Source organism: Melanostigma gelatinosum (assembly GCF_949748355.1).
Source record: "Melanostigma gelatinosum genome assembly, chromosome: 6".
NCBI classification, from domain to species: domain Eukaryota; kingdom Metazoa; phylum Chordata; class Actinopteri; order Perciformes; family Zoarcidae; genus Melanostigma; species Melanostigma gelatinosum.
The window spans coordinates 2,327,112-2,354,907 of record NC_136639.1 but is presented as its reverse complement, the minus strand read 5'-3'; the positions used below and the strand labels follow the sequence as shown (position 1 = coordinate 2,354,907).

At 44.2% G+C, this 27,796-nt stretch overlaps 3 protein-coding genes across 4 annotated transcripts; all 3 read left to right on the top strand.

Moving 5' to 3' along the window:
• Positions 1-3,569: 3,569 nt before the first annotated feature.
• gstt1a (glutathione S-transferase theta 1a) lies at positions 3,570-7,327 on the top strand. Its single transcript, XM_079269461.1, has 5 exons — positions 3,570-3,786; positions 5,258-5,345; positions 5,732-5,885; positions 6,405-6,581; positions 6,892-7,327. Exons 1-5 carry the CDS (start codon positions 3,681-3,683, stop codon positions 7,090-7,092), a joined length of 726 nt encoding a protein of 241 aa, XP_079125587.1. The 5' UTR covers positions 3,570-3,680; the 3' UTR covers positions 7,093-7,327.
• A 2,071-nt stretch (positions 7,328-9,398) lies between these two features.
• Positions 9,399-18,305, top strand: p2rx7 (purinergic receptor P2X, ligand-gated ion channel, 7). 2 transcript variants are annotated; one of them, XM_079269509.1, is made up of 13 exons: positions 9,399-9,533; positions 10,230-10,377; positions 10,455-10,526; positions 10,635-10,707; positions 11,616-11,712; positions 12,245-12,325; positions 12,976-13,111; positions 14,401-14,537; positions 14,965-15,055; positions 15,357-15,422; positions 15,814-15,918; positions 16,005-16,112; positions 16,819-18,305. In XM_079269509.1, exons 1-13 carry the CDS (start codon positions 9,418-9,420, stop codon positions 17,329-17,331), a joined length of 1,743 nt encoding a protein of 580 aa, XP_079125635.1. In that variant the 5' UTR covers positions 9,399-9,417; the 3' UTR covers positions 17,332-18,305. The 2 variants fall into 2 exon arrangements, with proteins under 2 accessions (XP_079125635.1, XP_079125636.1); XM_079269510.1 differs by lacking the exon at positions 10,635-10,707 and having other exon boundaries at positions 10,455-10,581.
• Positions 18,306-25,152: 6,847 nt separating this feature from the next.
• On the top strand, positions 25,153-26,205 carry LOC306778981 (putative G-protein coupled receptor 21; the record flags this gene model as incomplete). The annotated part of the gene is made up of 1 exon (XM_079270720.1): positions 25,153-26,205. One exon carries the CDS (start codon positions 25,153-25,155, stop codon positions 26,203-26,205), a length of 1,053 nt encoding a protein of 350 aa, XP_079126846.1.
• Between the last annotated feature and the right edge of the window lie 1,591 nt (positions 26,206-27,796).

The window sequence follows — 27,796 nt, the reverse complement described above, 5'->3', positions numbered from 1 at the left end:
AATTACGGCCGTCATGTTGTTGTTTTCGCAAACCGATGAACAGGAAGTGACCATATCTGGACTGAGGAGGAGTGACGTAGAGACGGCGTACACGTCTCTGGTAGAGACCTGTCAATCAGCGTGTAGCCCCGCCCTAAAGCATCCCCTGCTTTATGGTCTGTGTGACTCTAAATGGACCATAATGTACTAAATGAACATCATGCTGTATTGAAGAAGACTTGAAACTAGAGATTGAGACATAAACTCATGTTTACAATGTTTACTGAGGTAATAAATCAAGAGAGAAGTAGAGTCATTTTCTATAGACTTCTATACAACCAGAGGAGTCGCCCCCTGGTGGACACTAGAGAGAATGCAGCTTTAAGACACGAAGCTTTGACTTCTTCCCTTCTCCAGGAGCGGCAGCAGATGAAGATGGCGTGCGAGCAGCTGAAGGCGGAGCTGAAGGACTGTAGCTCCGCCCACAAGAGCGTGCTGACCCGGAAAGACTCTCTCAGGTAAAGTTTACTCTCGTCCTACGAACCACCTGAGATTCACTGTCTTTGTAACGTAAGGTGCCTTTCAGGAACATTAAAACGCTCTAAGTATTACACCCCAGTTTTTATACTCATCATTGTCAATTCATAACAGAATTATCTGTCACTTGTAATTTGTCTTGAATCTCATGTACTGAGTCTGTGGCGGCCTTCAGGACCCCCGACCGGCTGTTTCACACCCTGAGTTCAAGCCAATGAAGCGATAATAAAAATGTGACAGGGGGCGTCCGGAATTGAACCAGAGACCTCTTGATCTGCAGTCAAATGCTCTACCACTGAGCTACACCCCCGCTGCATGCTGCTTCACACTGACTGCGCTTAGATGCACAAAATATATATCAGACTCGTATTCTCAATACTCTGGATGGTTCATGAAAAGACATATTTTGCTGTTATTACAGTTTACATGCAGCCGTGCGTACTCTGATCTGCACTGTTACCTCTAATTCATGGTCATTGTTGTTTTCATGTTCATACAGATATGCTTTTGTATATTTATATTTAAATGTGTACATAGTAGTTCATGTTCATGCTTATATCTGTTCTTCTGTATATTCTGTGTTTGTACGTTGAGAGCAACGGAAAAAAACGGAGTCAAATTCCTCGTGTGCCGACGCACACGTGGCCAATGAAGCTGATTCTGATTCTTAAACGTGACTTGCTTTTAAATATCCTAAACCTTTTCCGACTGCAGGCATGTCTCTCCTGTGGTCAACCCTCCATGTCACCGTCCTGCAAGTTTAGAAAAACTCTGTTCTTCAACTTGTTGTTTTTCTTTACAGCTGTGCAGAAGAAGACCTGAATATTATCGGCATATTTCACATGTCAGAAAATGCTCCATTCTGAATAATTACTGTCATCAAATTCTGAGTATTTTCATATTTGGAATAACAGTGGAATGTGAGTGTGCATGTAAACATCGCGGCTGTGATTCTCTCAGTCGTGATGTCAGACGACTGCTGGCCTCCGAGTCCGAGGAGATCCGTCAGAAAACAGCCGAGTCAGCTGAGCTGAGGGCCGAGCTCCAGAGGGAGAGCAGCAGGAGGAGGCAGCTGGAGGCCGTCGCGAAGGAGGGAGTCCTCCTCCTCGGACACATCCTGACGGTAAAACACAAAACAACACGTCATACGTATAATATTTGCATTACATTAAATATTTAGGCGATAATACAAAGTTAAAGTTGTGTTTCTGGGTCGAGATCATTGCTGATGTGGTCTGTCCCGTGCAGGACTCGGAGCAGACGTCCAAGACCGATCGGAAGATGCCGAGGCTGCTGGAGATCCTGGAGAGCAGCGCCCCCCAGGCTCCGCCCCCAAACCAGACAGGTACTGGGATCACTCTCCACAGGAAACGTGTCTCTGTTTCCTGTTGTGAAAAGAAAAGATAAAACAACAGAAGACACTGCAGCTGTTTCCTCACAGCAGCTCATCAGCGAGCGGGTCAGAGGCTCCGGTCCCACCAGAACCAGATCAGCTGCTAAACTATCAAAACATTCAAACTAAACAGCGTTCGTCTGAGGTTACAAGCAGCTGAACACCCTCCGGACCTCAGTGTGGACCTCAGAGCCTCAGAACCAGAAGTTAAAAGCACCAATCTGGTTGAAAATGAAGAGGATGGATGTAAGAAGAGCTTTGTGCTCTTGTTTTAGCTGTGGTGGAATGTACTTCAGTACAAGTACTGTACTTGAGTACAATGTTGAGGTACTTGTTGCCTACTTTACTTGAGCTTTATACTTCTAGTTTACTACATCTCAGAGGGAAATATTCTACTTTTAACTTCATTTATTGAATAATATTTGTTACTATTTGGTTCTTCTTTGCAGATTCAGGTTCTACATACAAAATATAAATCAACTACTGAACTATGACGTACTACTAAGTATTGTATAGCCGAATTACCAAGTATATAAAGTAGTTCAGATGAGCTCCACCTTTCATGGTGCATTAAAGTGATGAACACATTAATGCATCAACAATATCATCAATGATATAAACCCACCGTATATATATCATTTGAAATGGACCAGTCTGCATAATGAGTATAGTTTGACTTTACGAGCCAGCTGTTGAGCCGGCCAGCCCAGATGTTGAGAAGTGTAAAAACAATTGCATTTCAGATTATTTCAATGAAGTAAACCGGACTCTTGTTTGTGTCTTGTGTTCTCAGTTTGACTCTATTTCTTTGTTTAAAGGCTGTCGCTCCGGCCGTCCCTCAGGAAGCTGTGCAGTGAGAAGACATCCAGCTGTGATCCAGAGGCCTCCACCTCTGCAGACCGCTGAACCAGAACCAGTCAGCAGTAAGACAGATGAATGAGGACTTGCGTAGGAGGTTGGGGCCGGGGGGTTTGAGTCCAGACCGGGGCCCCGTCCTCCTCCCACCATCACAATGAAGCAGAAATGGCCCAAAGAAAAGAAAGACCACTGTTTTCATCCCACGCTCGCTTTCAAAATAAAGGTTTCACTTTCATCCTGTTTTTGTTCTGATTTCTCTGTAGATTTGTAGATCATTTCTGTTTACAGACTGAAAAGTAATTTATTGAAGGATTATTCTGTTGACTTATTGTTTTAATAAAAAAATCAGGAAATCGTGAAAAATTCCCAGATGTCTTGTTTTGTCCGACCAACAGTCCAAAACCTGGCTGCATGTGTGTATTTATATATGTATTTATATGTATCAATCTCTTTTATTGTTGTTTCTGCATGTTTATAAAAGGATAAATGATGAATATCTTTGTCATTTTAATCTTATATTCTGTTGTTTTAGGGGGGACTTTGTAACATCTGTCCGGACTGTAGATGAAAAATGTTCTCTTGGCACATTCACAGTGATGTTTTATGAATGTGTAAAGAATGCATTTTGTAAGTTAAACCCTGTGTCCACTGACGCCTGCTCCTGCTGAGTCATCAGAAACAAGGAGATAAGTAAAGCAGATAGTCACGTGACAATCAGAGTGTGTTTACACAAGTGTCTCACCCGGCCGAGGTCGAAGGTCAGGCCGCTCAACCTGCTTCACTTTGAACTGTCGCCACCGTTTAGAAACCACGAGCCTCTCGGGGGGGAGGAGCTCTGTGCTGCAGGACGGGAGGATAATAAGAGTCTCTGCAGGACGGGAGAGGACTGGACCGCTGGACACGAAGCATCACCATGGAGCTCTACCTGGACCTGCACTCACAGCCCTGCCGATCCGTCTTCCTGTTCGCCACAGCGGTCGGGATTCCCTTTGAGTTCAAGCTGGTGGATCTCTCCAAAGGTACTCCTGCACACACACACACACACACACACATGGACAAACCTTTTTTTATGATGCTGAATGTGTGATTTGTGTTTGTGAAGCTCACATTCTGCCTTTTAAAATACTTTATTTTTGAGCTTTTAGAAGTGAACACAAAGTTAACATGTTTTGCAAAAGTTTCCAAAGTTCGTTGACGTGCAAAACTTTTAACTTGTTGCATCAGATGCAGCTCCAGAGATCTACATTTGTAGCCAACTTGTGCAACATTTTGCACAAGAACAGAAGAACCTTGAACTGTGAACACGACCATTAAAAAACAGTAAAAAAGAATCCCTCCTCCTCCTCTCCCTCCCTCCTCCTCCCCTCCCTCTCCCTCCTCTTCCTCTCCCTCCTCCTCTCCCTCCTCCTCCTCCCTCTCCCTCCTCTCCCTCCTCCTCCCTCTCCCTCCTCTCCCTCCTCCTCCCCTCCCTCCTCTTCCTCTCCCTCCTCCTCCCTCCTCTCCCCCCTCCTCCTCCTCTTCCCTACTCCTCCTCTCCCTCCTCCTCCCTCTCCCTCCTCTTCCCTACTCCTCCTCCTCTTCCCTACTCCTCCTCTCCCTCCTCCTCCTCGAGGCTATCAGTTTACATTTCACCCAGAGAGCAGCAGCAGAGCGACGTTAACGCCTCGATCACCGGCCGTCGCAAGCAAACAGTGTGTGTGTGTGTGTGTGTGTGTGTGTGTGTGTGTGTGTGTGTGTGTGTGTGTGTGTGTGTGTGTGGGTTCTCGGGTCAAAGGTCAGAGCGTCCAGATAAAACCGTCCTGCGTCCCTGAGGTGATTGAGTGTAACAGGGAGGTGATGAGGAAAGGAAATAAAGGAAGGAGACGCGATTGAGAGCAGAGAGCAGAGAATCAGTTTCATGTTTTTCATCTTTTATTCGTCTCTTCTTTCCTGAATGTGAGCGTCACCACTTCAATGACTCTCTGGCTCATTTATTCTGATCAATACGTTTGTTCTAAAGGCCGTTCACCTGTTTCATGATCCATCTACGTTCAGTCAGTCATGAGCAGCTGGTGTGTTCAGGAACCAACAAGAAAAAATGGATTCTCAAAACTACAATATGACCCGAGTGTCTCTGTATACATATTTATGTGTGTGTGTGTATATATATATATATATATATATATATATATATATATATATATACACACATACATATATATATATATATATATATATGTATGTGTGTATATATATATATATATATATATATATATATATATATATATATATGTATGTCTATTGATATGTATATATGTGTAAATACACATATGTCCATATGTATTTTTGTATTGTTTGTCACAAAAAAAACACCATCATTTATTTCACGTTTACTTTTTTTTCATACATCTCTTGTTCCCTAAATGGAGCATGAACTCTTCACATACTTGCATTCTTCTTCTTTCTTTCTGCTCACATGACAACACAAACATCTGTGTGTGTTTGTCTCAGGACAACAGCACAGCGAGGAGTTCGGAAAGATCAGCCCCATGAGGAGGGTTCCTGTGATGAAGGACGGAAGCTTCGTCCTGACGGAGAGGTACAACGGTGACTTCCTTACATCCACCAATCATTAAATAAAACTGAAGCTGTTATCTATTCTCTCTTTAAAGACTCCGGTTCTGCCGAGTGACGCCGATGTTTCATGTGTTAGCGCTGCATCCTCTCTAGTGTCCACCAGGGGGCGACTCCTCTGGTTGTATAGAAGTCTATGAGAAAATGACTCTACTTCTCTCTTGATTTATTCCCTCAGTAAACATTGTAAACATGAGTTTATGTCTCAATCTCTAGTTTCAAGTCTTCTTCAATACAGCATGATGTTCATTTAGTACATTATGGTCCATTTAGAGTCACACAGACCATAAAGCAGGGCATGCTTTAGGGCGGGGCTACTGTGATTGACAGGTCTCTGCGTCTGTGCTGCAGCACGGCCATCCTGAAGTACCTGGTGCAGAAACACGCGTCGGTGGCGGATCACTGGTTCCCGGCTGAGCTGCAGCAGAGAGCTCGTGTTAATGAATATCTGTCGTGGCAGCACATGAACCTCAGAGCTCACGGCTCAAAGGTCTTCCTGCTCAAGGTACGAGTCCCGGATCAGCTGTGTGTCCTCACACACACACACATACACACATTTCTTCAAACTGGAGCAACTTTATTGATTTTGTAGCTTTTGTTTTTTTGGTTATTATTCAACTTTCCAACGACAAAAAAAAGAATTATATTCCTGTTCCTACTACTTCACTTCCTTTAAAAAAACAACAACTTATACTTATAATCTTAAATACATAATTGGTATTGTTTGACTTTTCCGTGATGTTCATACGAAATAAACAAACTCCCAATTTTCCAGCTAATCACCTTCTTCTTACACTTTACATCCTATGATCCAGTTTCGCTTCAGCTTTTCTACAGACTTTGAAATATTCCTCTTCTTTCTTACATGATTGATTTAATTGACCTCTTATTACCAGCAGGGCGGTGACGCGTCTCTCGTTTCTGTAGAAATGAAAACTGTTCAGAATCTTACTGACCATCGGAATGAACTACAAGGTTCTGAATAGATCGGGAACAACTGCTGCTGTGCGTTTGATGTTTGCAGGCTCTGTTTCCCGTCGTCATGGACGCTGAGGTCCCGAAGGAGAAGATGGACGCCGCCGTCGAGGATCTGAACCAGTCGCTCAAAATGCTGGAGGAGAAATTCCTGCAGAGCAAACCGTTCATCATCGGAGACAAAGTCTCTCTGGCCGATCTGGTGGCTATCGTTGAGATCATGCAGGTAATACTCTTACTACTACTAGTACTAGTACTGGTACTAGTAGTACTACTAGTAGTGGTGAGTACGTGTAAGTAACAACCGCTACTCCTGATTCTACAGCTGTGACTGTTCGAGCATGATTTCACAGGAAAAGAGATTTATTCTTGTGGAAGTAACGTGTATATGTATGTCCAACAAATTTGAACTTTAGATTTAAAACATAAAAACACGACAAAAAAAAGTAAGAACAAGAAATAAAATGTACATTTAGAAAATAGCAACATATAAATATTTATATATATGTGTGTGTGTGTGTGTGTGTGTGTTTCAGCCCGTTGGAGTCGGCGTGGACGTGTTCGAGGGCCGGCCGACGCTGAGCGCCTGGAGAGAGCGAGTGAAGAAGGCGATCGGCGAGCAGCTGTTTGACGAAGGCCACGAGCTGATCATGACGGCGAGCAGCCTGATGCAGAAGATGCAGAACAACAGCCAGCTGGAGATGCTCAAACCGAAGTTCAGGAAGCTCTTCAGCTGAGTGCCAGCAGAGAATCAGTCTTCATGCCATTCTAGTTCCACTCATGTACGCTGGGTTTTATTTTCATCAGCAGAAATACTCAGAAGGTCCTTTAAACATCTTTAACGTGATTATCGGTTTCAGCATAATTTGATTTATCAGCAAAAAACAAAAACTTTGTTTTCATGCTGTAAAATTAAAATGAACAAAATGGAAAAACGAGGACAGATGTGTGTTATTGTGTATCAGCGTGTGCTTTGTCGTGAAGAAATGATCCCAACGCCACAAATATTAAAGTGAGAAGTGATTAAAAACAACAACCGTGTCCGTTCATTTACATTCTGTCAACTTTTAAACTGCTTTCTCAAACGTATATTTTTTAGTTTTAAAAAGATCATTTGGATTTATTTAAATTGTTATTCGACACATTTTACATATAAAATGATTTCATGAAGTGGTGGAAGAAGTATTCACATTTATTACAGACCATTAAGGTGAGAGTGCACCTCTTATATGGATGTCCAGTCAGTGTTGATGGTAAACGTAGTCCATCAGTGCTTTACAGAAGAAGAAGCTGTCAGTGCCCCTACATGTACCATGATGCATTGCGTGTGAGCTTCTCTCTGTCGCTCTCTTTGTGGTTCACCCTGTAGTTCTTCCAGTATATTTTCCTGTAGTTCTTCTTGTAGTTATCCTGGTACATATTCCTGTAGTTCTTCCTGTGGTTCTTCTTGTAGTTATTCTTGTAGTTCTTGTAGTTCTTCCGGTACATCTTCCTGTAGTTCTTCCATCTTTGCTTTAAACTGCGTCACTGTCACATTGAACACATCTAAACACTACCACGCTAGAGTAACGTTCAGCATGTAAACTATGTGGTGGAGGAGAAGTATTTAGAAGTATTTAGAAGTATTTAGAAGTATTTAGTTGGATGAAACATGTTGGATGTCCTCGCTGACATTCCAGCAGCGCTCACGTGACTTTGTGCAGAGACGCTCATTGTTTCCTCACAGAAGTCCTCTGTTGTTCCTGTCGGGAACAAGAAGCTCTTTATCTGAAAGGAAAGCTGCAGAACATGCAGCTGGGGAACCAGATTGTTCTTTTTTGACTGGGTTTGTTTCCAAACAAATGTTCTCACATGTTTATGTCATGGAAAGTTAATCAGAGTTTTATATTGATTCTATTTCTCAGTACGTTCGTCTGTGTATTCACGGTGAGGAAAACACTTCAACACAAGTAGTGGACACGTGTGTGTTCTGTCCGTAAAGGTTCAAATACACATACGATTTAAGTAGATGTTCTATTTAACGAGACTTAAGACGGAGGACATCAGTAAACCGTCTCTCCAGCTGGAAGCAGAGACGTTTTCAATAACTCCACATCCTGTGAATCAGAATTAGTATTTCAATCAACTTCTAATGTGTTGTTGGCAGGTTGGCGACCATTCTAATATTCTACTGAACAACTTGTTGACAGATTCTCTCACTTTCTCTTATGTAATAATAATAATAATAATAATGTAATAATGTCTTTTTTCCTTTCTTGGAAACAGTGTTGAGGATGTGTCCCTCTTGTGTTTTGATCAAAACTTTATTTGACTTGACGATGGAGGGAAGTATTCAGATGTTCTGTGTTAATGTGCAGTGTGAGCAAATGTTGTGGCTGAAAAGAAAACAGTGTTGAGATTATATCTCAAACACGTCTATTCATAATACGCCTTTAATTCAATGTGTTTTTGTCACAGTTGCACATTTAAGATTCAATAATGGATCAATCAGCGATCACATCTCTCAACATGGCTGCGGTCAAGAGCTCCGGTGAAAACTTATTGTTTTCATATGATCAGAGTGATATTTTACTTAAAAACTGAACTTTGTTGCAGAACAGACACTTTCTGTTTCGTCATGTCTTTTTCCTTTCAACAGTATTGAGGATGTGGCCCTCTTCTTATTTGAATACAACTTTATTGGACTTGCAACGGATGAAATCATTCAGATGTTTTGTTTTGAAGTGCAGTGTGGACGTATGTTGTGTTATTATAACTTTAATTCAATGAGTTTTTTCTTTTCAAAAGTGAAAGCATGTTTCAAGAATGAACTTCTTTTTCTTTCTGTTGTGTTTCAACATGTTTTTATTCCAGTGTTTATGTTATTGCTCATGCAACACAACAGCTGCTGGTTATCTGGACTCTTGGCTCAGTTGGTGTGAATGTTGCAGCTGCAGTGAGGATTTCTGGAAGTGGATCTGGACACGTGACCTTCCACACAGGAAGAAGAGTCAATAAATGAGTCAGAGATTCCTCCTCCAGTGGAGAAACCAGACAACGAACCCCCGCACAGCAGCAGCAGGATGCCGTGCTGCGGAGTCCTGTGTCAGTATGAAACCAACAAGCTGGTCCGGATCCAGAGCGTCCGGCTCGGCTCTCTCAAGTGGAGCCTGAACGCAACCATCCTGCTGTTTATCTGGTGAGTGAACGCCATATGTGAGACGTTTCTGAGCTCCACCGATCCGTGCAGATCTGCGCATGCGCTGTGATCGGCCGCTCTCTCTGCTGCTTTCCAACAAGTTAACGGGTGAAACCGAGAAAAGTCACAAATACACGAACTGATAATCAATAACGCTGATTATTGGTGTTTGAATGGCGCTGAACCGCCTGCTGTGGACACGTGACACACTATTCTTTAACATGTATTTTATTTTGGAGGAACAGTCCGTTTTTGGTACTTAAGTGCTTTTATTTTTAAATAATTTCCGGTTTAGATAGATGGATATAAATAATTATATTTAAAGTACTTACTTTTATACTAATCCCATCGAGTACTGTGAGTATTTTACTGAGTATGTGGAAGAAATACTCTGTGGAAAGTTTTTTATATTTAGTTTTTTTACAATGATCCCTGTAATATTTAATATTACCTATCCATTTATATTAATCATTTCAAAATGCCCAGTGGTGACCTTAATTAATTCATGTTTAAGATATGTTGTTTCTTATATATATATATTTAGGGATTTAGGGAGTGAAATCAGTGAAATGTTGAAGAGCGCCATCATCTGGATTTGTATACAAATAAAATAAAGAATAAACAAAAACAGTCGTGAGTCTCCGCGTCTGTCCGTCTGAATTACAGAGTTTTATTTTGTGTCTTGTTCTCCTGCAGCATGGTGCTGCTGTGGAACAGGAAGTACCAGGAGATTGACCTGGTGGTCAGCTCCGTCACCACCAAGGTGAAGGGTGTAGCTCGGACCCAGCTGCCCGGGGTCGGGGACGTGGTCTGGGACGTGGTGGACTACAGCGGGCCCGCACAGGTAGGGAGGAGGTCCCCCCGTGTCCTTTTGGTCCTTTTGGTCCTCCGTAAGTTAAGAAGTTTCTTTGTTCTTGTCAGGAGAAAAACTCCTTCTTCGTGGTGACCAACGTCATCGTGACGAAGAACCAGAAGCAGGGGAAGTGTCCCGAGGTGCTCGTCCTTCTTCATCATCATCATCCTCGTGGTAGCAGTGACGATGACTCGGGTGAAAAGTTGTCAGCAAACCGTTCTTACTTTGCAGCAGTGTTTATATTCCAGGTTACCCCGAAGGACCGAGTGTGTCGCGGTGATAAGGACTGTGAGAGAGGAGGCTGGGATCAGCAGAGCCACGGTACTCTCTCCTCCGCTGACATTTAAAACAACGTGAACGTAATGTTTGTGTTCTCATCTTAAAATCTCTTCTTTTAACTTTGTTTATTGACCGTGTTTCACCGTCGGCGGGTCAGTAAATCCTCCAGTAAACAGAGACGGATGATTAAAGCGACTCAGATCTTAAAGCGACTGCGAGGAGCTTTTGTCTGACGGTCAGACCTGCTGCAGTAACACGAGAGGTTTTCTAAAGTGCTCAGAAACACTACCGCTTTAGTCCACAGGGGGCGACAGAGTCAACAGAAAGTGAAAGGTCCTTGTAGCAGCTTTAAGTATCAAAGTAAATGTACACGTATAATATTGAATATCATATTATATTATATAACATATTATAACATAACTATTGTAATTATTGATGCGTTCAGCTGGTGAAGGTGGAGATCATTTTAACTCCTTTATATACTGCTGTGTAGTTTGTGAATTTCCCCCTCTGGGAATAATAAATCAATACAGTTTTATTTTAATCAAAAAATAATCTAAACAATTTATTATTTGTTAATTATGTTGTATTATTAATCTGAATAAGTTATCTAAGACCTGCAGTGGAGTAAACGGTACAATATTTATATCTGAGAAGTAGAAAGTAGCAGAAAATGGAAAAACTCAAGTACCTCAAAATTGTACTTGAGTAAATGTACTTTCCAGATGTTGTCGTTCACTCATTTTAACTGTGAAACGGACTCATTTCAACGTGTCGAGGCGTCTTTGTGTGACTTGTGGTTGTGGATGGAGGATCTTTTTATCTCACGTCTCTGCCGCCGCACAGAGGAACGTATCGTTCCTGCTGTAGATTTGGACAAGTCGCTCTCAGCGCTCTGCTAAATCAAAGCTGCTGCAGAACCAGATCGAGCGTTTTGTTTTCTGTCTCAGGCATCAAGACGGGATCGTGTGTGAAGCTTGACGTGTTGAAGAAAACCTGCGAGGTCTCTGCTTGGTGTCCCATCGAATCCAGGACCAACCCTCCGAGGTGAACTCCACCGTTTCGTTGTCGGATCAGGATTTTGTCACAAACGTCTGACTCAGCAGGAAGTCGTCTTCTCTTGATCCTCTGACTGACGGTTTTGAAGCACCAACGGGTCAAAATTTAACTTAAAACATACAAAAACAGATTGTTTTGTTGGCCACTTGGGGGCAGCAGAAACAAGCCGCGAACACAACGTTTCGTCATATTCATCATCATATTCGTCATATACAGAATCATATTTTAAATTAGATTCGATTTTTATTTTGAATTTGAAAGCAACAACAACTCAGAATAGTATCGTGACATAACTCTCATTCCATAATGCCTCATTTGCAAGTCTTCAGAGAGCGTGTAGACGATTATCCGTGAACGTGATTGTGTCTCTAACGTGTGAAAACGTCCTCAGAAGAACTGGTGTTCAGCGCCGCGGCGTTTGACTCACAAAGATGGAGGTTCAGTGAATTTGAGTCTGTTATAAAAACGTCCTGTCATGACTTTAGTGTGTAATATATATTTAATATTTCCCATGATGCAGACCCGCTCTGCTGGCAGCAGCGGAGAACTTCACGGTCCTCATCAAGAACAACATCCGGTTCCCTGCGTTCAACTTCATCCGGTGAGACGTCGTTTAATTTATGTGTGATCTCAACAAAGTAGTATTTCTCTTTTTACGTCCTGTATTATCATGTGTCATGTCACAGTTTATCGTAGAGAAAATGTGTTAGCCTCATAAATCTAAATCAAAAGAAATGTTTGATTGATAAATGTGATTTTAATGTGTTTTTATGTTTATGTTTTCTGTGTCAATGTAATTTTACATCCTGCTCTCCTCTTTGTTTACCTTTTTTCTTTTCTCCCCCCTGGTAACCCAGTGTTTAATGTCACAATGCTATGAATTATGGGTAATTCTCTGAGGCAAAGTCTGCAGAAATGCAATGTGGGAAAAAAAAAAAGAAAAAAAAAAACCCTGAGTGTGAACATTGAGTCTAAAACTCTGAGCTGAAAACAGACCGATGACGTTAGTGAAAGGTGAATAGAAGCGTCTGTTTTTAGTCTGTTTTTAGTCTGTTTTTAGTCTGTTTTAAGTGTGTTTTAAGTGTGTTTTTAGTGTGTTTTTAGTGTGTTTTTAGTGTGTTTTCAGTCTGTTTTTAGTGTGTTTTTAGTGTGTTTTTAGTGTGTTTTCAGTGTGTTTTCAGTCTGTTTTCAGTCTGTTTTCAGTCTGTTTTTTGTGTGTTTTCAGTCTGTTTGTGTGTTTGTGTGTTGCAGGAGGAACATCCTCCCAGAGATGAGCAAAGACTACCTGAGGAGCTGCCAGAGGAGCAACGACTCTCTGTGCCCCATCTTCAGACTGGGAGACGTCGTCCGGGAGGCCGGGGAGAAGTTCTCTGAAATGGCCGTGGAGGTGAAGCTCACATGTGTCTGTGTATTTTATATCACATTATTACATTTGACTGACTCCAGACCTGTTTGTTTTTCTGAAAAGCTGAAATGAAACCGCCAAAACAAAGAAAAAGAAAGCGCTGACTCAGCAAACGTTCACTTTGTGTGAAAGTGAAAAATCAGCGTCGCAGTGAAATATATAAAAAATACATTTAAACATCTTTTAAACTGTATTATTCTCTTAAAACAAGTGATGGAAATCTTCCTGTGAAGATCAACGTTTCTCTTATTTCAGGACACAAGTCTGACATTTCTATAAACATCTCAAAATAAGTTGAATTCTGTTGGAAGCAAGTTGAAACACTTTTACCTCTTCGGCAGATTTCATTCTCTTGTTTTCAGGAAATCAGACTTTAAGGACTCAGAAGTGACTCAAAATGAAAAGACGAAAGCAGAAGATGCACAAAAACCTCATTTCCACCGTTTGAACATCGACTCGCATCGTCTGACGGTTGTGTTGCAGTGCATCGTGGGATACATTTCATACTGAACATGTTTTGAGAGATTTAAACATATTTAGTATCAAATGTTTATTCCTGTTTTTTAAAATATATTTTTGAGCAAAAATCATCCGATGAAGGTTAATTTAGAAATGCAATATTTTACAGATTAAATAATGTAAATGTCTTCATCAAAGTCTTCTTCATCAGATGTTTTAAACTGAAGGTCATAAAAGCATGAACTGAAAGCAGCAGAGTCAACCTTATGAACTCATTACTGTCAAACTTTATGCCGTTATTAGAGTAACAGCGTTACTGTTCTACATGAAGCTGGTCATCAGAGTCTTTCACTCTCAGTAACGATCACATTGATTCTGTAGTTGAATCACGTAACTCCGTCCTAAACACTGCAGACTCTTTACACCACAGTGGAAAAAACTCAATGACATGGAAACACATCCTTCATTGAAGTGAAAGTACATAAGTAGTATGAACAAAATGTACTTCAAGTGAGACACTGAAGGTAAACATGTGCACTTCTTGAGATCGTGATCTATTTTTCCTCCAGAACGTCAGACGAGTGGAATGAAAACATTTATTTTATTTCTTTCTCCGTTTGTGTCTGTAGATTTTGACTAAATTCACCAAAAGTTACCGCGAGATAATGCCTCATTTGCATATTTAAACATAATATTTCAGACAACTTTTAATCCGAAACACGAAGTAAAAGCAGAAAGTCGTCCCCTCTGAGTGAAACGTGACCCCGGATCACGTCGCGGTCGATCATCAGCACTTCCTCTGTCGACCACAGGGGGGCGTCATCGGCATCCTGATCAAGTGGGACTGTGACCTGGACCGCCTCACGCAGCGCTGCCTCCCGAGGTACTCCTTCATACGGCTGGACGAGAAGGAGAGCAACCGCACGCTCTACCCAGGCCTCAACTTCAGGTGAGCAGGTCAGGGGTCAACTTCCACCTCCTTCAGGTGAGCCGGGGTCAGAGGTCAGGTTCAACATCCTCACTTAATGTTCATAAGTTCCTCATCACAGGACCATGATAGGACCTTTTATTATTATTATTATTATTATTATTATTATTATATTTAACAGACTTTTATATCCAATGATTTTAACAAAAAGAAAGGTTTCTATGTTTCACCATTTGTTTTAATAACAATAATTATAATGATAGTAATCAATATTTCATTTTTTAAATACCACGTTTATCACTAATTAAATAAATACAAACTGACACAGAAGAGGGTTTGTTTTATTTCATATTCGGCTCAATAATCCGGCTTCATGTTTCTTTGTGTGCGGCACATTTTAACATTATTTTATTTATTATTTCTCGTATTTCTGTCGTCTTCTGATCAGATTTGCAAAGTACAACACGGTGAGCGGGGTGGAGGAGCGGACGCTGTACAAAGCATTCGGGATCCGGTTCGATGTGATGGTGTTCGGACAGGCGCGTCTTCCTTCTCTTTCACTTTCACACTTCTATTTCTTTGTTACGTTGAGTTTTCTCCACTTAAAGGTGAAACCGTTGTTCTTCACGCGCTGCTCTATTTCAAGATTTCGTTCTATTTTTCTTCCATAACTCAGACGAGAGGAAACAAAACATTTGTTTCACGACTTTGTCTGTTTACATCTGTCGATTTCTCTTAAATTCACCAAAGTCCCCATCACATCATGCCTCATTTACATATTGAATACATAATGTATCGTCTTAATGTGAGTAACGAAGTGAAGTTTCATTCATTTCACAGGCGGGAAAGTTCAGCTTCACTCAGCTGATCATCTACATCGGGTCCACGCTGTCGTACTACGCGCTGGTGAGACGTGTGACACGTTAAGAACCAAATGCACAGTTTGACACGTTGTAAGTAAACTCGCTCGCTCGCTGGTGAAGACGAGAGGATTCAACGTCTCTTCTCCAGAGGTGGAAGAAGTACTCTTCAGATCTGGTACTCGCAGTGAAAAGTAGCAGTACTACAGTGTAGAAATACTCTTAAAGTACCAAAAGGAAAAGTTCTCGTTATGCAGAACGGAACATTTCATCTGTGTGTGTGTGTGTGTGTGTGTGTGTGTGTGTGTGTGTGTGTGTGTGTGTGTGTGTGTGTGTGTGTGTGTGTGTGTGTGTGTGTGTGTGTGTGTGTGTGTGTGTGTGTGTGTGTGTGTGTGTGTGTGTGTGTGTGTGTGTGTGTGTGTGTGTGTGTCCTCCAGACGACCGTGATGATCGACTGGCTGATTGGAACCAGCTGCTACTCTGCTGAGGACGGACAAATCTACTCGAGGAAGAAAGTGGAGTCTGTGACGGACAAACAGAAGGTGACACACGCACACACACACGCACACACACTTTATTTACAGTGTAATAACAGATGTAATAATTGTGTGTGTGTGTGAGACTGCAGTGTGTCCTCTGCGTGTCCTACGTAGACGAGAGACACGTCCGACTGGTGAAGAGATCTCAGAAGAAAAGTTTACAACACGTCAAACCGACGTCTGTTCGGCGGCACAAGGTGAAGAGGAACCGCGTGTTAAATATGCTTTATGTATTTAATAAACGCCATCAAATCAGCACCGACCGTCTGTCTGATGATCCAAGACTGTCGCTTCAAAACGAAAGGAAACTTTCAGGGTCGAAGCGTCAGTTAGTGAGCGATGCATCTCTGCATATGAAGCGTTATTGAATGAATACAAACGGCCATAAAAGGACTGAATGCGACGCTAAGAACATTAAAATGTTGTTTACTGGTGTAAGTGACCATAAGGCAGATTTTGAGTGTCAAACGTTGATTTATTGTCATATTACTGACATGTGAAATGAATTGACCTCCACTGTATTGTGCATTGGAGGAAGAATAGATACGGCATCTCTAATATCAGACGTTTCTATTGGTAGATGTCGTTAGTGAGTGAATATGTTCTGTAATTTAGGTGAATCGACTCTTAAGAGGTGAATATAGTAAAAATGAACTCACCATGAAACTTCACCACTTCATTACTCACATTAAGGCGATTTATTTTATGTATCACAAGTTTATCTAAGTTTCATCTAATGGTGACTTTTGGTGACTTTAGGAGAAATCTACAGACACAAACGCACACAAAATATTATATTATCGTGTTATGGAAGTAAAATAGACCAAAATCTCAACATGAAACATGTTTTTGCTGTGAAACGTGTGAAACCACAGCCTGAAGCTGATCATCTCGTCCCGACAGGAGGACGGTGGACACCTGAGAGCCGCCGTCTGTCTGCTCCAGCCGGGTATCGCCGTGGACCCCGACGCTCCCGACCATAAACCCGCCCCCGCCCCCGCCCCCGAACTCCGCCTCCGCCCTCCGGCCTGGTGCCAGTGCGGCCGCTGCGCTCCCTCCTCCCTCCCCCAGGAGGAGCTGTGCTGCCGGCGGAGCGACGGCGCCTGCGTCGCCGCGTCGCCTCCGTTCGAGCGGCTCGTGTTGCGTCGCCCCCTGCTGGAGGCCGTCCTCCTGTACCGCGACCCGCTGTCCTCGCCGCCCGCCGGCCAAGGCCGGGCCGCCGCCCTGCGCCACTGCGCCTACGCTCAGTACGTCAGCTGGAGGTTCGGGGTCCCGCCCGACGACGCCCAGCCCGCCATCCCCAGCTGCTGCGTGCGGAGGGTCCGGGAGGAGTACCCGAGTCCGGACGGACAGTACAGCGGCTTCAGGCCCGCCAGGATGGCGTCCATGCAGGCGTGCGCTAACGGGGAGCTGTGAGGGGAGAGATCACGCCTTACTGACCCACTAACAGGGCTTCTGTGCTCAATCTGCCGTACAAAAATAAAAGTATTGCTAATAATTGCCAGCTTGCATTCCGTCAGAGTCAGCGTCTCTGCGTTTTCCAACATTATCTCATCTTTCTCAGATTCACTCCCTTGAAAGCAGCTGTTTAACCTTTTCTTAGGGCAGAAATCTCATGTTTAACATCACTAACATACTCAGACAAAAGAGTTCTCCTGCCAGGAATGTGTTCACATCCGGAAAGATGAAGAGTTTAGTTCATGGGAGTGTTGAAGACGGGATTTTAACGCCTGAGAGAACTGAACCTCCCCGATCTCGATTCTTTAATCCGTAACAAACAGAAATGTGGTTTGTGGCTTTACAGAGAGCTACGAGCTGAAACTATTTCTTGTTTACTAGAAGTCGGGTGAACAGAATCACAGTCGTCACAGATTCGGTCAGATTATGAGACAATAATGTTCCTCTGAGCACAAAGAAGGAAAGTGACCCACCACCTCTCCCATCAGAGCAAGACACGACTTTATAGACTTGAACCTCCTTTTGTTTCATTTCAGTTCTCTTTCTGCTAATTTTGTGTCTCTTTGTATTTGTTTTGTGTCTCTTTGTATTTGTTTTGTGTCTCTTTGTGGTGATTTTGTGTCTTTGTGGACATTTTGAGTGTCTCCCTGGAGGGTTCGTGTCTCTTAGATTGTGACATTTTGTCGGTGAGGACTGTTGGGGCCCGTGATGTTTTGGGCCCCGGAGGCCCTCGGCCCCCGGAGGTTCATCCAGTAATCCATCCAGGGTCACGGTGAAGTTGCCAGGTTTCGTGTCAAACCCATAAATCTGTTCTCTCCGGCTGATTCTGGCAACCAAGCAATCTTTCCAGCACGTCGTCGTACCTTGTTTTAAACAAAGGTTTAAATGGTCTGTGTGACTCTAAATGGACCATAATGTACTAAATTAACATCATGCTGTATTGAAGAAGACTTGAAACATTGAGACATAAACTCATGTTTACAATGTTTACTGAGGGAATAAATCAAGAGAGAAGTAGAGTCATTTTCTATAGACTTCTATACAACCAGAGGAGTCGCCCCCTGGTGGACACTAGAGAGAATGCAGCTTTTAGACACATTAAAACTTGTTGCAAAATCCAACAATACATCTCTGATTATCTGAAATGTGTCTCTGGGTGGAGTTGGGTGGCCTTTGCTGCAGCTCCACTTTGGATTCAAGCCAATAAAATACAAACATCCCACATGAAAGATGGAGTTGATGGAGTTCAGCTTTAACGAATGGCTCAGCACTTCCTCTCTGGGAGGGTAATAGCAGCAGTCTGCACCCCCGGGCCGTTCTTCAGGAGGCCTATCTGACATTTACGAGCACTTTCAGCCTCCTTCACGTTCCCGACACGCGGCTCCAGACCTCCACTGTTGTTTTTATTGAAAAGAAAAACGAAACAAGAGCTCTTTGTTAAGCAGCGCCGGGCCTGAAATAGACGTGTTTTATGGGGGCGAGACGTCCCGTTTCCTCCCGTTACTCATCCACTGACCGAAGAACCACTGGTGGCTAATCTGTTAGCATGCGTCTTTTTCATTTATTGTAATCTCATTTAGAGTGACCTATTCCTGTGACATCCAGTGAATTAGATTATTTCATACCCTGTGTGTGTGTGTGTGTGTGTGTGTGTGTGTGTGTGTGTGTGTGTGTGTGTGTGTGTGTGTGTGTGTGTGTGTGTGTGTGTGTGTGTGTGTGTGTGTGTGTGTGTGTGTGTGTGTGTGTGTGTGTGTGTGTGTGTGTGTGTGTGTGTTTTCTGTACATCAGACAGCGAGTGTTGTTCCTGTGTTAACCTGCAGACTGTGGATGGACGTGTCTGTGGAGTGTAAGTGGGGTTAAAGCCTGATTGAGCCTACGGATGAAAGTATTGCAGTACTATTTATATATATTTGTAATATTACGAACTGGATGTCTTGTGGAGGAAATCTGTAATCCAGCATTTGTTTTTAAAGTTTTCACGAGAAGAGAATATTAAAGATTGAACCAGCTGAGAACTTTTAGAAAACTCAGAAGCTGTACGGTACGCTGATAGCTTCAAAATAATTAACATAGTTAAAATAATTGACTTCTATAGTCAACGTTTCTTCAATGACGAGTGTAGAAAAAACAAATCACATACTAGAAGTTGTGTCTGAAAACAAACATGGTCTGTAATGTGAAAACAATGGTTTATTTTGTGAGTGGAGTCTGGTCTGTAGGTTTCAATCATGTTTTTTGACAGTTTTTAATGCGGATTTAGCAGCTTCCACACGTTTTTATTAGAAAAAAGCTGAATACAATACTTGCCTTTGGTAGTTAATTGTTTCTCTCCCTGCAGCCGTGATGAACAGCTGCTGTTTGCTCATTAACAGCATTTAAAGAGGGCGTGTCCTTCACTGCAGTCTCTCTTTAAGTTCTCCTGCAGTCACAGGACAATCACACTGATCTCACTCACGCAGTCACTCTGGCATCAAACCAGCATATTTACGAGTCATTGAGTCAACTCTACGTGTTGATCAGAGGTTGTATCAACTACGAGACTGTTCTCCTTTTAATCCTGCTGGAAACTCTGAAATTAAAAATCTTTGAAAATGGCAAATTTGGCCAAAAAATAAATTGGCAGACAAAAGTGCTGAGCATTGTGCAGAGGTTTAGGTACACGCGTAGAGTCCTGCACGAATACACACTGTACATAACACAAGTACAATATCAACACATGCTGACACGTGTTTACGTGTCACACACACACACACACACACACACACACACACACACCATCCCTCGCTGCACATACAGTCGTGCTCGTTGAGTAAATCGCTCATGTGGGGGAATATCTGAGGTGTTTCTGATCTGCTATCTGTTAACGCGCTGAGCTGTGAAAACAAATCCCCCCCCCCCATTAACACCGCGCAGCATTGTCCTTAATCACAAACCCTGAAATGAATTCAAGAGGCAGTGAACTTAATTAAAAGCTAAAATTAGAGTGTGTGTGTGTGTGTGTGTGTGTGTGTGTGTGTGGAGGCCCTTGTTTATCTGATTGTGACGTGGGAATCTTTCCAGGGAGCCATTAGCTTAAATCGCCTGTTTGAAGCTGCAGGGAGAGACGCTGGTCTACACACATATCTGTGAAAACATCAGTTTTTAGTGTATTGCTGCCATATTGGCTTCAGTCAGACTTCCTCCTGCACATGAAATCAAACACTCGTTGTGTCGCAATACTCATGTCAGCTTTTTCAAGCGACTGCAGAGAAACAAAAGGGATTTTAATTTTCTTTTTTTCATGTATTTATTAATCGTTCATCCCTCTGAAATGACAAGAAAGGTAGAAACAACGTGCAGAACCCCACCGAAGAGGCCGGCGTGATCTACTGCGCCTCTTTGTTGGGATTGTGGTTAAAAACACGTAGTTTGTCACTTTATGACTTCTGTTGATTACATATCTGCGTTTGAGATTGATTTACTGTTGGACAGATAAACGAGGTGTTTTCTAAGCTTTACGACGTGTAACCGAATCAAACCCGTGACCTTTGACCTCGTTGTGGACTTCACGCCAACATGTCCTGAGGCGGCGTTGAGCTCAGACGGAGGTCGCTGCAGAACGATGCGACGCGTCAACAGAAGCGAATCTTTTATGACCTGCTTGCTGCGATTGGCTCATTATCAGAGATGAATTATGAGCCGTTAACCTCGGCTCCAGGCATGTTATAATACATCAATTATAATATATATAACAATATATAATATAATATATCAACCACTCATGACGAGATGTGTTTTCATCCATAAACACATCGACATACTAAGAGTTCTGGGTTATTTTTTCTGACTCAAGCGTTTGTCGAACATGATGTGCATTTAAATCTGACAGTAATGGAAATGGTTCTTGTGGTTCCTGGCTTTGATAAGCGGTGTAGTTTTGCCGATTGTTTAAATAGAACATGCTGTTCCAGGTTTTTAGGGTTCAGAGGGTTAAAATCGACTCGGTTCCTGTGAGGAGCTTCTGCTGTGCTGCTTCAGGAGTTAAAGAGGAGCCGTGTTCTGACCCAACGGCCTGCAGCCTCCTGCTGTGACGTGTTTTGTGTCGTCTGTTGACCACGAGTGTCGGGCTGCACGGACACGGCTAATTGCTGGAGGCACCAGGCAGCCCCCCCCCCTCTAATGAACCATGTGCCTGAGGTTGATTCAATTTGGACTGGACCTCCTCTCCCTCTCTCCACGGGTCACAGCCTTTTTCTCTGGAAACTGAAGCGGGGCGAAGATGAATTTATGAACACATGAATGATGCATGAGCGGATGAATTATACATGAATTCGGCCGGGTTGTGAGCGCTGCACAAAAGAATCGACCGACAGTCGGGTGTGTTTGCTTGTGTCTGCTCTGAACGTTTACAGGAACAATCCGTCATCTGAAGGTTGACGCTGCCAACCGGATCGACAGGTTCTGTACACGGACATGAGAAAACAACAGGTCACGGATCGGATCAGCACGAAATAACTAAAATAATTTAAACCGCTCTAAAGCCAGTCGAAACCTTCAACAATTCTAAATGTTCTCTGTTTAATACGTCATTGTTATCTATTGTGGGGTTTTTTTCTTCATAAAAACACACAATTAAATTGATTTGAAAATAAAAGATTGTATTTTTATAGATCTTGTAGTAGTATTAATGACATATTATAAGCTGCTAAGCTGCTTTGAGCTAATTAGGAAGTGAAACAGGTTCATCTCTAATATCTAACAAGTGGATTTATTCAAGTTTCTCACCAAACGGAGCCTGAACGCATCATATCAATCTAAATGGAACCTCATTAGCCGTTAGCGGTGCTGCTAATGTTACTAGCTCTCCTCCTGTTGGTTAGCCGTTAGCGGTGCTGCTAACGTTACTAGCTCTCCTGTTGGTTAGCCGTTAGCGGTGCTGCTAACGTTACTAGCTCTCCTCAACGTTTTTCTAGTCTCTGATCAGAGATCAGAGACTAGAAACACAAGTTCTACTGAGTCAGTAACTCTTTATTTACACTGTGATGGTTAAACTGTGTCATTAATCGGATCGACAGCGGTCCGCTTCACCTCCATAGATCAGTGTATAGATGTAGTATAATTTAGATGTTTTACTTTGAAAAGGAAACATTATTATTTCTCTTGCGGGACATCTTTTGACTTTTATAGCTTTATTGATACGTTTTCTTGCGGATTGGAGAAAAGAGATGATTTAAAAAAGTATGCACTTCAGGGATGTCCTGATCATGTTTAACATTGATTATCTGTCCAATCTAATACTCAATCACACGTCTTTACCGGCGGCTTCTTTCTTCTTTATTTACTATTTATTTGCTATTTTTCTTTCATTCTGTAACAGAACAGAATTGTCACATAACTGGTTCAAAAAACACAGAGGCTTTCATGGGGAACACAAAACAGCTGATTCAAGCCTATAAATCATTTCCACTTCCTCGTAAATAACATAGTCATGCTTCGTAAAGTTAAAGAACAAAGAGAATTTTCACAAGAGAACTTTTTTGGCTCTTTTTTGACCCTCAGGTCGGCAGGGTGCTCTTGTAACGGTCTCGGCTTCGGGGATGTTGGATAATTTTTTTGGGATATTTTTTGCCGGTGGCGCTCGAACCGCGTCATCACAAGCTGTCCTTTGCCCAGCATTCGGTCACGAGGCCGCCCGGCCTGCCTGCTGTGTACTCAGAGCGGGTGTGCTGACGTTTTGTTTTAACATTCAACATGTCGGACAAAAAAACGGAACTGCTTGTACAGCCGACCTCCACGTTCGGCCTCATAAGTCGGGCAGATGTGGCACCTCTTGACCTTTTCTGAAGCAAAAACAGACGCGTAAACATGGCGGCTAATGTCCTTCCTCACCCACCTCAACGCTCACCATATGGTAACAAACAAAAACAAACAGCGTCTGAATGCTGTCTCTGTTCGCCACCATCAGCCGGCCTGGAATGAACCCGGTACCACAGGAGAGGCTGTAGTTTGATGTGGTGAATCAGCAGACGACCACCGTTTGCCGGTGACCCATTCTCTCATAGAACCGGTGCTTTGGTGTTTTGTTTTTATGGCGCCATGAAGAAGAAGCTACTGGTGACAGATTAAATACAATTCAACCGGTTTGGATCGGATCTCGGATCAGAGTCACGGGTCGGATCTGCACAAAAGAAAAAAGGGAGCAAATCTAACTTTTAGAGATGCATGATCACCTTTCTTTTTGCCGGCAATCATTGATGATCCATATTGGCAGATACAGAACATGTCTGACAGCAAAGCGTGCACTGCTCCAGCGTATTCAAAAGGACCAGGTTAAGGGGCTTCATAAGAGACTTTAACTCTTTACATGCACCAAAAAAACGCTGTTTTTTGTTGTTGCTATTATCCCAAAAAAGACATTATTCCTTATTAGCGGTTTACACGGCTGCATGTAAATGAATATTCCACTAATATTCATTTACATGCAGCGTTAAACGAGCCCGTGCCTCATCTACCCACGTCTACGCTGTTCTCTTCTGTATTTCACGGGTCGATGTCCTAGCACGTCTTTTATCACATCAAACGATGGAAAAGTGGAACGGCCATTTTGCTTCTTTGCATCAAAATGATTTGTTTTTTCAGTGTGTTTCAGAAGTGGAGGACTTGTTGGACCGTGTGAACTCAGCCTCCCTCTTCTTTCCAAAAAGCTGTTGATATCCAAGTCCTTCATGACTTTAAAAGTATGAGTGTTTCTCCTTCCTTTCTTCTGGACATCATCTCTACTCCAGCTTTAGGGAGAGAGAGAGAGGGAGAGAGAGACAGAGAGAGAGGGAGAGAAAGAGAGAGAGGGAGAGAGAGAGACCGACAAAGGGAGAGAGAGAGAGAGAGAGAGAGAGAGGGAGAGAGAGAGAGAGACCGACAAAGAGAGAGACAGAGAGGGAGAGAGAGACAGAGACAGTCATCACTACTGCCACTACAGCAGAGAGGAGAGGCAGATTACCGCCTCTCTCCCCCTCTCTCTCTCCCTCTCTCCCTCTCTCCCTCTCTCTCTCTCACACACACACACACACACTGGAAAAGCCGGCCGGCTGCATAGAAGCCTGACGGAGAAGAGATCCCGGTGACATTATCCATCACATCTGGATGTTCGCCCGCCTCTGAAGGACTCTTCCTGCTTTGAGACTCTGCACGTGTGTGTGTGTGTGTGTGTGTGTGTGTGTGAGTGTGTGAGAACGTGTGTGTTTCCCTCACGGTCAGTGGACCGTGGACGAGGCGTCCACTTCCAGACCAGATCTGCTTGTTTTGGACTCTCTTGCGTTGTTGTTTTGGCAGAGTGGAGGAGTGTGAAACACCGGAGCTGCCGGGGGGATTTCTTTTGCTGCAAAGAGCAGAAGTGGATGCCGGGATCCTTCGGTGGCCGCGTGCCGGAGCAGAGTGCCAGAGATGGGGAGGGGGGGGGCTATGATAAACAGCTGCGAGGTGGGGACGGTTTGCACTGCAGCATCAGACCGGCATCTCTTCTTCTACGTGTTTTCTTTTTTTTTTGGAGGTTGCACACATGCACACATTTCACACCCAGCGGCAGCAGTCTGGCTGCGTTTTGCACACTCAGGATGGATTACTGCTACTTTAAGGACGGGCTCTCCGCCCGCTGAGGGAGAAAAGATGCTGATTCAAGAAGAATAGAAGCACCGTTGTGTTTCTATCGTGGGGGGAACGAGCAACTTCTGGATTAGAGAAAAGAGACTTGGGATGACGGCTGCGATGAGCTAAAACCGCCGCCCTCCCCCCTCCCTGTCAAACATGAACTCTTCCTCCGACGCGAACCAAAGCGCCTCACCCCCGTTCTGCCTGCTGGGCGCCGTGGGCTACTCCCGCAGCCTGGACACCTGCGTGCTGGAGGTGGTCGTCATCCTCTTCCTCACCGCGCTCATCATCGCTGGCAACCTGGTGGTGATCTTTGTCTTCCAGTGCGCACCGCTGCTGCACCACCACACCACCAGCCACTTCATCCAGACCATGGCGTACGCCGACCTGCTGGTGGGCGTCAGCTGCGTGGTGCCGTCGCTGTCCCTGCTGCACTACCTCAAAGGCCTGAACGAGGAGCTGACGTGCAAGGCGTTCGGCTACACGGTCTCCGTGCTGAAGAGCGTCTCCATGGCCTCGCTGGCGTGCATCAGTGTGGACCGCTACATCGCCGTCACCCGCCCGCTGTCGTACGCCACGCTGGTGACGCCGTGCCGCCTGCGGGCATGCATCGTCCTCATCTGGGTCTACTCCGCTCTGGTCTTCCTGCCGTCCTTCTTCGGCTGGGGGAAGCCGGGTTATCACGGTGACATATTTAAGTGGTGCGCCGTGTCCTGGAAGACCAACCCGGGGTTCAGCGCCTTCATTGTGGCGCTGCTCTACGCGCCGGCGGCGCTCACCGTCTGCTTCACCTACGGCAGCATTTTCCGCATCTGCCGGCAGCACACGCGGGAGATCACGCAGCGCCGCGCCCGCTTCAGCTCGCAGATGGAGGGCGACAAAGGCGACAAAGCCGACAAAGGCGAGCGTTGCGAGGGCTGCCCGGACAAACGCTACGCCATGGTGCTGTTCCGCATCACCAGCATCTTCTACGTGCTGTGGATGCCGTACATCCTCTACTTCCTCCTGGAGAGCTCCGGGCTGTACCACCACAAGGTGGCGTCCTTCCTCACCACGTGGCTGGCGATCAGCAACAGCTTCTGCAACTGTCTCATCTACAGCCTCTCCAACAGCGTCTTCCGGAAAGGTCTCGGCCGCCTCTTCAGTCCGCTGTTTCCCTCCTGCCTCGGATGCGTGGACGCCAAAAAGGCCCCGGGACCCGACCCTTGAGGGCAAGTACGAGCATCCGACGACGGCGACTGATTTGTTTCGGTCACTTTGGAGGCGTCGGCCTTCTGTGTGTGTTCGTCGCTTTCAGCTGCGTAGCAAGAAACGGGTCCTGCTTTTTGGTCCCGCAGTAAAATGTCCCCCCGCCCACACGGAGAGGTGCCCGTGCAGATGCCCGTCGGTCCTCTCAAAGGCGGATTGTCACGGAGGCTGTGAAGGTTTCTCGAATGCTGCTCTTTCTCGGCTGCAGAGATCACAAGCTGGACTGAAGAAGTATGTTTTTTATATTGATGAAGAAAGCGGACGGTTGCAGTATGATTCACGTGTGTCACTTCAGAGGATTTAATAAAAACACTCCTGCTGCACTGACTCAACAACTCCCAGATGCAAAAAAATCAAGCAAAACACAACACGTGTGTGTGTGAGTGTGTGTGTGTGTGTGTGTGTGTGTGTGTGTGAGTGCGTGTGTGTGTGTGCGTGTGTGTGTGTGTGTGTGTGTGTGTGTGTGTGTGCGTGTGTGTGTGTGCGTGTGTGTGTGTGTGTGTGTGTGTGTGTGTGTGTGTGAGAGTGTGTGTGTGTGCATGTGTGAGTGTGAGTGTGAGTGTGTGTGTGTGTGTGTGTGTGTGTGTGTGTGTGTGTGTGTGTGTGAGAGTGTGTGTGTGTGTGTGTGTGTGTGTGTGTGTGTGTGTGTGTGTGTGTGTGTGTGCGTGTGTGTGTGTGTGTGCGTGTGTGTGTGTGTGTGTGTGTGTGTGTGTGTGTGTGTGTGTGAGAGTGTGTGTGTGTGTGTGTGTGTGTGAGTGAGCTAAAAATGTGTACCGGATGGACTTCTCAGCTGATTTCCCGGAGAGAAGATTGAGCTTTATTTGGGAGCTTGTGTGTGTGTTTTGTATCAGAAGGCTCCGTCTCTTTTGAAGGTGTTGGCGGGAAGTTTACACAGTCTCTGGTTTCACGTGACATTTTATTTTTAAAGAATTAAGCTTCACTTTCTACGGTTGCTTTTGAGTTTTCCGGCCCACTCGTCAACGAGCCAATGAATCTTATTTCTTTGCGTTTTCCTCCTCAGGTTTTTTGATCAGCAGGTCTTTTGTTCAGCCTCCGGGCATTTTGCCTTTTTTGATCTCAAGCTGAACCAGTGTGACTCTTAAATCACAAGCCATGCGAGCGTCTTAAGACAACCACCTCCTGACATGTGGGGGGTGTCCTCCGCCGGGATCTGTAACCTTTGTCTCGCTCTTTGTTTTAGCCGACGGCTGTTTCAGATCCGTGTAAAGTGGAAGAGGATTGTTATCTCTGAGCATCACGAGCCCGACCTCCCCATTGGAAGAGGTTTCGCAGCACTTTTCTTTCTTTTCTGCGAGCCGGTGATCGCTTGTGGCTTCATGTAAATATCCTCCAGAGTTTAAATGTTCAAAGAGCGTCTGGGGTCCTTCTGAAGGCTTTTGGCTGCTGCTGTTAAGTCCCCTTCAGGATTACAGAATGAGCTTGTGGGTGAAGTGTTGTGTTTTCTGAAGATAATCTATTTGTCACAGCCAAGAGGTCTGACAGTCGAGACTGAAGGACACGTTTCGTCTTCAAATCCTGCAGACCTTTAGAT